Below are 12,388 nucleotides of genomic sequence, written 5' to 3'. Positions count from 1 at the left end.
TGACCATTGTGCTTTTTCTCCATCCTCTTATTTTCTGACGGTGCAGTTATAGAGGCCAGTTCTGCACAGAGATTCAATCAGGGCTGGACCCCTTCTCTCCAAGGGCCCAATGAGCTGTTATTTTGGTATACAATATATGTATGTCCTTGACTTTTATATTTAAAGAATGCTTTCCCTTTAAATTCCCCAAAAATTAATCAGTACATTTAATTCCCAGAGTCGTCTTCTCTTGTCAGGTTGTTAAAAATTCTGCTTAATAATTTCTGGTATCGGTTTGTGAGAAAACTCAGAGAGAATCAGCAAAAAGCCTTCCATAAAGTATGGATATAATACCGCCATATTTTGCACCCTTGCCGAAAAGTATTACTGCGCACTATGTCCCAGAAGTATTTCGCTGTGTTTCGGGACATAGCGCACGGGCGCATGCGCAGTAATGCTTTTCAGCTTTGCCCGCAGTTGGGCAAAGCATACTGCGCGTGCGCCACCGAAGACTGCATTGCGCATTCGCCAACTATGGCGCACACGTACTATAATTCACTAACATATTGCGGACAACAGGGACGGACGGGGTGGAGAAATGAAGAGGAAACGCTGCCCATTGGACCGGTAAAAACTCATGTAAATGCCCGCCAATTTGAGGTGACAAGTTCCCTTTTGCTATTATGCTATTTCTAAATAATACCGACATTTAATGCCAAGGTAATGCTCCCATACAGCACAGACAGAATACTGACATTCTAAAAAATGCTGGGTCATATGTAAATATTACTGTGATATGATGCCTAATAAATGTTTTTCTACACTACCAGCAATATATTGTTGACATTATACTGCCGTTCAATGCTTAAAAATAATGCAATGGTATATATAAAAATATTGCCATGTAATGCATAATAAATTCTCCCATACAGAACCTATAAAATACTGCAACATAATGCCCACACAATGTCTATATAACTGCCATACTACATAACAATAATACTGCCATTTAATGCCTAAATAATGCTTCCATCCACCTCCAACAAAATACTGCAATGTATTCCCCAGAGAAATCTGCCATACCTTATCTAAATAATACCGCCATAATGCCTACTTTATGCTTTTATACAAGTGACACAATACTGCCATATAATTTCTACAAGTACTGCAAAGCTATATCTAAAAAATACCACCATATAATGCCTAATTTATGCTCCTATACAGTTCCCTCAAAATACTGCCATACATTACTCGTGTAAAGGGTGGTATATACATAATACCGCAATATAGTGCCAAAATAATATTTTGCATTGAAATAATACCCCCTTAAAGAGCCAACACTACAATAAAGACCCGGTATAGTGAGGACCAACCCTTTAGTTACATTTACGGGGATTTTTGTATGTTAGACAGACGGCGCGTCTTCTAGAGCAGTCCCTGGACTATATATAGACTGTGCAATTACAAATTATAATTGTCCCCAAATTGTTAGCATGAAGCATACGTTTGTCATCCTCCTCAATCACGTCTCCGAGTGCAGGTCTTCTTGAACATGATGGATGCAGATTTAGATAAGGTCACATTTGGCCATGTGTGAAGACATTGAGAGAGCGAGGAAGGTATTAGAGGGCAGTAAATCACCCGCTTCAGACTCTAATTAATAACTCTGGAATTAAACCGTTTCCTTCGATGACAGATGAGGCAGTCCGTTCTTAAAGTAAACATGCCACCAATATTCTGCTAGGTCCCTCAACTGCTTTGGTGTTGGTTCTGTAAGAGGCGATGTCCATCTTGTCTATGCCTAGTTTAGGAGATGATGGCAGATATTGTTTTCATGGCCATGCACAATTGGCTTCGTTTGTAGAACATTTGTGAAGAATTCATGTGGAACAGTTGGATTCAGTCCATGTAAGAGAAGAGGATAAGGTCCATATAGAAAAAGTGGACTAGGTACATGTAGAAAAGGTGGAAAGGACCCATTTAAAATGGTAGGGAATGGTTCATGTAGGATATTGGCTCTATGTAGGATCTATGAGGAATAGTAGGACAAAGCCCATGTAGAACAAGTGACAAGGAACAAGTAGACAAGATCTACGTGGCACAGGTAGAGAGGGTCCTTGCAGCACAGGTGAATCTGCTTCTTGGGGCACAAGTGGACAAGGTCAAAGTAGAATAGGTGGACACATTTGTTTTAAAATAAATGGACAGGATCCACGAAGAACAGGTGGACAACAACCATGTAGGACAAATGGACAGGGTTCATGAAGAATGGGTGGACAGGGTCTATGAAGAGCAGATGGATAAAGTCCATGTAGTACAAAATGATGGGATCCATAAAGAAAAGTTGGACAAGGTCAAAGGACAGGATTCATGCAGAACAGGTGGAAAAGGTCTATGTAGAGCAAAAGAACAGGATCTATGAGGAGCAGGTGTACCGTGTCCATGTAGGACAAATAATCAGGGTCCATGAAAAATAGGTGAACAAAATTCATGTAGTACAAATGGTCAGTGTCCATGAAGAACAGGTGGACAGGGTCAATGTAATACAAATGGACAGGATCCATGAAGAATCGGTGGACAAGGTATATGCAGTACAACTGGCCAGGGTCCATGAAGAACCATTGGACAAGGTCTATACAGTACAACTGGACAGGGTCCATGAGGAACCAGTGGACAAGGTCTATGCACTACAACTGGGCAGGGTCCATTAAGAACCAGCGGACAAGGTCTATGCAGTACAACTGGACAGGGTCCATGAAGAACCAGTGGACAAGGTCTATGCAGTACAACTGGGCAGGGTCCATGAAGAACCAGTGGACAACGTCTATGCAGTACAAATGGACAGAGTCCATGAAGAACAGGTGGACAAGATCCATGTAATAAATATGGACAAAATCCATGAAGAAGAGATGAGCAAGGTTCATGTAAAACTAATTGCGTAAAGACAAATGAAGGACATAAGTAAAAGAGGTGAACAGGGTTCATGTGGAACTTTTGGACAATGTCCACATACAATAATTGGACAGCCTCCTTGAGACACAGCTGGACAAGGTCCATGTAGATCAGATGGAAAGAGTCTATATGGAGCAAAAGAACAGAATGCATTAAGAACAGGGGGTGAAAATCCAGGAAACATGTGAAACAGGTTGACTGGACCCACACAGCACAGGTGGACCGGGTTCATGTGGCACCAGTGGCAAGAGTCCATGTAAAGGAAATGCGCAGAGCCAGGTTCTGATGAAGCACCATGAATGGTCCCTGATCCACCAGTTATTAAACTTTCTTCTTGATGTTTCTGAAAATATTACTTACAGGATGGAACGACCATGAGTTCTCGAAATAGTGTCTTGTACTTGATATGCAGGAACTCTGACTCTGCTCTTATTACTGGATGCCATTAGATGTCATCCTCAGTCATCCTTAGCCCATCATTGACTCCACCATGGAGGCACCACCGCTCCGCACAGACACGGTTATAGCGTTACTGCACAACTCTTATAAACAATATCATGAATCTTGAAGTGATAAGCTGGAGACGCTCGTCCGGGTGGAGCAGATGAGACAGATTTCCATATAGATTGGTTCTGCATCTCTACATTCATAAAACGCATAGGGAATCTCTGTGTAAAGAAACTCTCCATTGCTCACATGCCAACCATGGATAATGTAAATGGATATTTCCAACCTATTTCTCTTAAATTATATCCCAAACCATAGACATTGAGTTGTTTTCTGCCATCAGGTCGGTTCTTGGTTACATCTGCTTCGAGAAAAGTTTGATGGACACCAATTTCAGTTTCTACTGGAGTTGTCACTCAACTTTCCAGGTCTCTTGAATGGTCAAATCTGATTGATTTCTTCCTTACAAGGGGTGTGAGGTTCAGAAAATCCATTTTTATATTTCTTTTTTTGGAAATTCTTACTGAGTTAATATAAAGGGGGGTCCACTATTCAGGACCCTTAATTATTGACAAAAGTAGAGAGCAGCTATTGTACAAAGAGTGTCTCTCACTCAGGAGGACCCAGAATGTTCAATCATTACACATACAGCCCATTGATTTAATTGGGAATCATGTTATTATTATTTATTTATATAGCACCATTAATTCCATGGTGCTGTACATGAGAAGGGGTTACATACAGGGTTCTAGATATCGTTTACAGTAGACAAATTTACAATGACAGACTGGTACAGAGGGGAGAGGACCCTGTCATTGCGGACTTACATTCTACGGGATAATGGGGAAGAGACAGAAGGTTGGGGGGGCAGGGGCTCTGGTGGTGGTGGGACAACAGCTCTGGTGGTGGTGAGGCGGCAGCTCTGGTGGTGGTGAGGCGGCAGCTCGCGTGGTGGTGAGGAGGCAGCTCGGGTGGTGGTGAGGAGGCAGCTCGGGTGGTGGTGAGGTGGCAGAATGGTTATTGTAGGCTTTCCTGAAGAGATGGGTTTTCAGGTTCCGTCTGAAGGATCCGAGGGTGGTGGAATCGGACGTGTTGAGGCGTGGAATTCCAGAGGATGGGGGATATTCGGGAGAAATCTTGGAGGCGGTTGTGTGAGGAACGAATAAGTGTGGAGGAGAGTAGGAGGTCTTGGGAGGATCGTTTACGTGAGTGAAGATATTGGGAGATTAGTTCAGAGATATAGGGAGGGGACAGGTTGTGGATGGCTTTGTAGATCAGTGTTAGTAGTTTGAACTGGATTCGTTGGGGAATTGGGAGCCAGTGAAGAGATTTGCAGAGGGGGGAAACAGGGGAGAAGCGAGGAGAGAGGTGGATTAGCCGGGCAGCAGAGTTGAGGATGGACTTGAGCGGAGCGGGGCAAGGGAGTTAGCGGGGAGGCCACAGAGGAGGGTGTTGCAGTAATCAAGGCGGGAGATGATGAGGGCATGCACAAGAGTGTTAGTAGATTGAGGGCTGAGGAAAAGATGGATTCTGGCAATATTTTTGAGTTGGAGGCGACAGGCGGTGGCCAGAGTTTGACGTGCGGTTTGTAGGACAGGGCAGAGTTGAGAGTTACTCCGAGGCATTTCAGGTGCGGGAGAGAGCGTGATGCCGTTTTCCATAATAGATAGATCGGGTAGGGGAGATATGTGAGATGGAGGAAAGATGATGAGTACGGTTTTGTCTACATTGAGTTTTAGGAAGCGAGAGGTAATACTTTATTTCCCCTGTGGTGGCGCTGCAGGAAAACAAAATACTTCTCAAATAGTTTACAGTTAAGGGGGATCGCAGGGAATCTTAGTGGGCATACTGAGAAGTTCAGCAAAGCTCCACCACCACATGGGTAAAGGGAAACTAATAAACTAATAATCGGGGGGTATTGGAGGGCAGGGTTGCCCATTTATCCTAGAAGGGAGCAAACAAACACAAGTCCTTGAGAAAGGGTTCATGATGGTGTGAACCAGACCTAAAGGGGGATCTCCTGAGAGATTGGATACAGGGCCCCTCTATTCTCTGTATATCTCTGCAGATGGCAGCCGTACAGCGGTGCCCATAGTGGGTATATGCCATATGTATACACAAAGCTTATTTCCTCTCTATATTATACACCGTATACTACAGTGTGGATTTATCACATCCATGTATGAATATACGCAGGGTGTAATTGCTTTTTACATCCGTTGTTTCTCGGAGCGCGGAGTCTCAGTGCGCTCTCTGGAGTTTGCAGTGTTTGTGAGATGTGCTTGTCGGACCAAGATTTCCTGTAACTCGTCTCCGCTTTTACGCCAATTACACTCATTTGCTGCTGGAGAGAAAGTTCAGCTCACAACTATATATAAAGGTACAGACAGGAGAGCGACCATTTAACATTTCCTCTACACGGCGCTGCCTGCTGGGCTGCACTTATACCGCGAGCAATCTCCTCTACGTGAGCCCACAGGGGAGGACGGAGCCGAGGGGGGGGAGAGGCGCCATTATAAGGATATCATGGAAAATGGATGGATGATAGATAGATAGAAAGATAGATAATAGATAGATAGATAATAGATAGATGATAGATAATAAATAGATAATAGAAGATAGATAGATAATAGATAGATAATAGATAGATGATAGATAATAGATAGAAAGATAGATAATAGATAGATGATAGATAATAAATAGATAATAGATAGAAGATAGATAGATAATAGATAGATGATAGATAGATGATAGATAATAGATAATAGATAGATAATAGATAATAGATAGATAATAGATAGATAGAAGGATAAAAAAAGAAATAAGAAGGCAGCACTCCAGTAAATGATGAAAAAAATGGACTGGTGTGACAACGTTTCGGCTATGATCAGCCTTTCTCCTTTCTCTTCCTTTTGGCTTGAGAAAGGCTTGTAACAGCCGAAACATTGCCACACCATATGGGCTAATAAAGTCCACTTTTTTCATCATTTGTTGGAGTGCTGCCTCCTTTTTTCTTTTTTATACAAATGGATATTTTTTGGAGGGCCCTGCACCCTGAATTCATCTATACGATGCAGTTCCCTTTTTTTTCTTCTAGATAGAAGGATAGATAATAGATAGATGATAGATAATAGATAGATGTTAGATAGATAATAGATAGATGATAGATAATAGATAGATAATAGATAGATAATAGATAGATGATAGATAATAGATAGATAATAGATAGATGATAGAGGGCTGATATATAGATGATAGATAGATAAATAGATAGATAATAGAAAGATAGATACTGTAGATAGATAAATAATAGATAGATAGATAGATAGATAGATAGATAATAGATAGATACTGTAGATAGATGATAGAGGGATGATAGATAGATAGATAATAGATAGATAATAGCTACATCTTAGATAGATAATAGATAGATAGATAGAATGATAGATAATAGATATATAAATGATAGATAGATAATAGATAGAGGGATGATAGATAGATAGATAGATAGATAGATAGATAGATAGATAGATAATAGCTAGATCTTAGATATAGATAGATATATAGAATGATAGATAATAGATATATAAATGATAGATAGATAATAGATAGATAGATAATAGATGATAGACAGATAGATATGAAAAGGCAACACTGCAGCACTCTGTGAGGGCCAAGGTATATGAAAACACAGGAAACATTAAATCTAAGCTGCATTGTTAATCAATAAGATGTTATTACAAAAAAGTGAAGATTTTTAGCACATAAATTGGCCAATTCATGTGTGCCCATCAACCACGGCAAGGCGACACTTCTCTGATGGGTCCTATCCTACTAGACATGCATCTCTTGGGCTAGCAGCATACAGTTACATGGACAAACCTGTCTCTCCAGGGCTATGAGCCAACAATTTAAGGGCAAGTAGAACTGGTTGACATCACCTGCAGGTTAATGGGAGGATTGCCAAGTCAGACAGGAGGCAGTTACACCTCCAATAGTAAAATATACAGAAAAACATGACCGTCTCCTTAGTGTGAACAGCTGCGATGACTACATAATATGAAAAGGAAACACAGCAGCCTCTGTAAGGGCCAAGATATCTGAAAACACTGCTTGCACCTGTTCACACTAAGGAGGTGGTCAGGTTTTTCACGATAGATAGATAGATAGATAGATAGATAGATAGATAGATAGATGATAGATAGATAATGGATAGGAAGCAGAATATTACAGGGATAGTTGGCTATGATGCTGGATGTTGGCTGTATCTGTGTGGCGGTGACATTCTATCTGTGCGGTGATATATGGCGCTGTATCCTATGGGTAGATAATGGCGGTATATATAACCGCACAGCCGTTTCGCTCGCTCTGTGTGAGAGGAGCAGATCTGTCTTCCTCCCTGGAGATGGGGACACTAGCACAGGCCTCCAGGATTTTCCGCTCCGCACAGTGTGAATTATCTTGCTCCCCGTCCATATGCTGCGCCTGTTCCCCCTCACTGCCGAGTCACGGAGCCTCTAGAACATCTCATGCTGTTTTCTATGGGCGCAGACACGTAGCGAGAAACGCTTAACCTCCGCACTGCCAGCCTGTGGCCATAGCAGAATAGACAGAGCGGTGACATTACCCCACGTCCTCCATACTGTGGAGCTCCCAGGTGCTTCAGGCCCCCACCCTCCCCGCTCCCGCATTAACCCTTCGCTAATAGCAATCTGTACAGTTACTTTCCACCCCAATGGATCTTGGATTGGAATCCAGCGTTAATTGAGCGAGTACAACAATCCGCTGAAGCCAGCAGAAGTAATTAAGAGGGATCCAGAATTGAGAGGTTTTTTTTTTCCTAATATCTGCTGCGATTAGAGATCAGCGAGCCGGTCATACCCCATACCATCCTATAATGGATGCCCCGGATTACTAGACGAAATCCACAACAATATACATTACTAATCCTGCGCGCTCCCCCATAATGAACTTAAAAGGCACCGACTTGTGCGGTGGTGTAGTATGTTACAGATTATTATTATTATTTATTATTATAGCGCCATTTATTCCATGGCGCTTTACATGTGAGGAGGGGTATACATAATAAAAACAGGTACAATAATGTTAAACAATACAAGTCATAACTGGTACAGGAGGAGTGAGGACCCTGCCCGCGAGGGCTCACAATCTACCAATGTAGAAGAGCTGAATTTGTCATTGTACTGTCTTTTTGTGCACTATATGACGGGGTGTATTCAGATTTGTGGTTGATAAACCCACATAAAACACTTTTAAAAATACCGCACACAGTTTTGTCACTTTTTCCATTGCTTAGATGCAAATTCTGATACCGCAGCCCACAAATCACTTGTTTAACGCACATCCTTACTTATGAACAAGCTCAGCTCTGCTATATCTAATACACCCTGGAAAACTACGGAAAGCTCAGCTCCACCGTCTCACAAAGCGTCACGCTACGTATCACAAGCTCAGCTCTGCCACATCCCACTCACCCCGAGCTACTTCAATATTACACTCTGCTGCGATCTCAGGGACATCACATCCTACGACACATGACAAATTCAGCTCTACTATTTTTAATAAAATCATTCTAGCAACACTCGTGAAAAAAAAAATCAGCTTTCTCTATCCAAGATACCGAGCCTTGCTATGCATAACAAACTCAGCACTGCTATTTCTTAATAAACCCAGACAAATTCACCTAGACACGCATATCCCTCCTACAGATAACAAACTCATCCCTGCTATGCTTAACAAACCCAGTCCGACTAAACATTGCACATTCAGCTCCGCTATCTCTGATATGCCTCAAGCTGTTATATCTGGCAAAACCCAGTACTGCTACATCTGACAAACTCATCTCTGCATTGTCCAAAACACCTAATCCTGCTACATATCACAGACTCAGCTCTGCTATGTTTAACAACCCCATCATTCTAAATCTTGCAAATTCTGCACTGCTATGTCCGATATGTCTCCATCTGACACACTCATCTCTACTACATATGAACATGCCTTTGCGTTACCTTGGGGGGATTGACTGTCTTAATTTTGGCTACTTCTAAAGTGTAACTCTACCCAAAAATACATAATGGCTCTTTCTTATGGTCCCCATATCTGGGGTTAGGAATTAGGGAACTATAACTTCCAGCATGTCTTTACAACTATTCTGGTATACTGGGAGTAGTAGTTCCCCTCCAGCTGGGGAACCACAAGGTGCAGACCACCGCCTTATGGTATAGGTTCCATCAGAGGTGCTTAGAATGTCGTGTTGGATTTTTGGTAGCAAGGAGGGTGGAAGGGCCCTGGTGTCTCATTGAGGTATTCAGCAAGGTCACGACTATGGGGGCGCAGTGCAGTGGATCTATAAGGGGGTGCCATATATTTCTATACAGTGAACATTTGTGTGGTAAATCATGTGCCGGATTTTGGCTTTAATCCACTGTCCAGGATCTTTCTGCTCCTCATTCTGGACCTTGGCTCCATGCACAATACTCCAGATACTGGAAATGATTCACCATTGCCTCCGTCACTAGAATGTGAAATGGCTCCTCCAACGCTAACTCTAGATACAATGCCCCACACATTGGACCTGAAATCAAGCCATGGTAGAACTTGACCCATGCCCACATAGAGAACCTGCATATTCGGTGCTGGGTAAGGTAGGACGCAATGCCCAAAACACAGGACCTGAGGCTGATGGACCACAAGATGGACTTTGATCCAAGCACCTGAATACGGAGCCATGCAACAAACCGTGGACCAACTGGACTCATGCCCCCCAAAAAACCCTTATAGTAGATATTGATGAGCACCCAACATGATAAACCATTTTACCCATGATTGTCCCCTGGATGGACCTGAATAAAAACCAACCAATCAACTATGGTTCAACTGGACTGATGCCCACAAAGAACACCCCATCTTTAGATATTGATGAGTGCCACAAGGAACTATGGCCAAGAAACTGACCACAGGATGGACCTTGATTCAATGACCTAAATACTCAGCCGTGCAATAGACCATGGAAAAAATTGTACTGATGCCCCAAACCCCATATATAAAAATTGAGGACTGCAATGAACCATGGTACCATGCCCTGATTGACCACGCGATGAACCTTATTTTGTCCTGAGCATCCTCACACAATGGACCATAGTATGCCGCCTGATAAACTGCTCCGATGCCCGACACAAAGGACCCATGGTGAATATATCACCCAACACAATGGACCTTGATCCAATGCTAAACACAATGTTTTATCACTCCCCACCCTGCGGCCAGGTGTAATGTCCCACACACTGATGGTAAGCAATAAACATTGGACCTCGGTGCCATGCCCAAGAAAATGGATAGATGCCAAATGATCCAACCTGAGGGGCACAGCTGGTGGGGGGGGGGGGAAACCTGGCTTCCAACAGATCATTCTGTCTTGGCTAACATAGGGCTGAGGCAGAAAACTGGACCCTTGCCCTGGGAGAAGGACATTCTTGTTGCATCGCAACCAGATCTGGACCCAAAACCCTAGAAGCCCAGCATGCCACGTAACCCTTTCCTGAACACTTTTTAGAAATCTTGACCCCTGGAACTATCCTCCTTACCTGCATGATACGGTGATCTCGATCTTGGTGGCCGGCACGCTGCTGTGTACAGGGTCAAAGTCTCCAATAGATGCCATTCTCCTGGAGTCTGCAGGTCCACCTGCCGATAGAGATGGTCTATGTCCTGGGGTGATCTTCAGCTCTGGGAAGTCAAGGCTGCAGGGCTATCATCAAGAGCTGAAGAAGAGGTCCAAGATGCCAGTCCATGAAAACTAGAACAGAAGAAGACACAACGCGTCGAAAACTCCTGGTGGCTTTCTGGATAGAAGGAGTCTGAGATGTTTTCTGAGATACTCGGTGGGACTTGCCATCCTTTCTAATCCCCAGGTGGCAGGATTTCTAGAGTAACATCCCTGCTTTATCAAAGTCACTCCATATCTGTGCCACTATTAACCCTATCAGGGAAGTAGGACGCCCTCAATATTCTGGATTCATTCGGGTCTACACCCCTCACACCTTCCCCTTTTTGGGCGCAGTCCAATGGTGCCCACTCACTTGCACAGTGGCATTTTCTATGTGCAGTTTGGAAGATCTGCTGGTGTAATACCAGTGCCATACTGGGATTAACCCACCACAGATGTATCAGGGAATTAAATTCTAGCTGAGCTTTTGCCTTTGCTACATCTGTTGCATTTTCCTCCCAATTCTCAATCACAAGACCCAGATATTGCCGAATATTCAAGATCTATTCAATGAGGAGGCAACAAAGTTTCTTAAGATGCAGCAAAGGAAAGCAAGGAGTAAAAAGCTGAAAGTCCCCATAATAATAACCCAGGATGGGCAGAAGATGATAGAAAATGTATTAAAGTTGTCTTTACCTGTGAAGTTGCAGGGGGGGAACAGTGTTGGCTGGATCCCTGCTGGAGACCCCCCAATGCCTTTGGTCCTCACTCAGCTCTCGCATATACATGCCATTATCCCAGGCTTGTGCAAAAAATATAGAGGATGCGAGAAACCAACCTGTATCTATGAATATTGTGCACAGAATCCCTCAATGGATGCGAGTAGTGGCTGCCTGTGATGTCAATGGGCCACCTAGTGGTGACGTGCGGTGCAGCAGCTATTATCCTGCGGTCACAGATTTTAGGCTTTGAATAAAGCATTTGGCTGAAATTCTGGCTGTCTGATGTTTTACTGTTTTCTAGAAACACGATTGCATCGTGATTTACTTAACCTTTGGATTCTCTCGAAATTTATACTTAGGGCAATTGCATTAAATCTTTATGCATTTAAAGGGATTGCAATAATAATAATAACATATTTGGGGATCGCTAGATATGCAGCCAGTGGCGGACACAGACAGAAGAGGGCCCCTGAGCAAGAACAGTATATGGGCCCTTTGCAGTTCAATAATGAGTCTCTAACAGAAGCCTCTGGCTGCTTTGGAGTTGGTAGTGGCCCCCTTT

The 12,388-nt window shown here is 43.1% G+C and overlaps 1 protein-coding gene across 1 annotated transcript in view; it reads right to left on the bottom strand.

Moving 5' to 3' along the window:
* The window catches only part of CPNE9 (copine family member 9), a 262,960-nt gene extending 250,985 nt beyond the window's left edge, over nucleotides 1-11,975 (bottom strand). Inside the window, exons 1-2 of the mRNA XM_077276307.1 lie at nucleotides 11,801-11,975; nucleotides 10,983-11,194 (exon numbers count right to left, since the gene is read on the bottom strand). Of these exons, the coding sequence (XP_077132422.1) occupies nucleotides 10,983-11,059 (77 nt within the window). The 5' untranslated portion in view covers nucleotides 11,060-11,194; nucleotides 11,801-11,975. The remainder of the gene's footprint in view (nucleotides 1-10,982; nucleotides 11,195-11,800) is intronic.
* Nucleotides 11,976-12,388: the final 413 nt, after the last annotated feature.

Source organism: Ranitomeya variabilis, chromosome 8 (assembly GCF_051348905.1).
Source record: "Ranitomeya variabilis isolate aRanVar5 chromosome 8, aRanVar5.hap1, whole genome shotgun sequence".
Lineage (NCBI taxonomy): Eukaryota > Metazoa > Chordata > Amphibia > Anura > Dendrobatidae > Ranitomeya > Ranitomeya variabilis.
The sequence above is the reverse complement of the archived record's forward strand: the minus strand, read 5'-3'. Positions and strand labels throughout refer to the sequence as shown.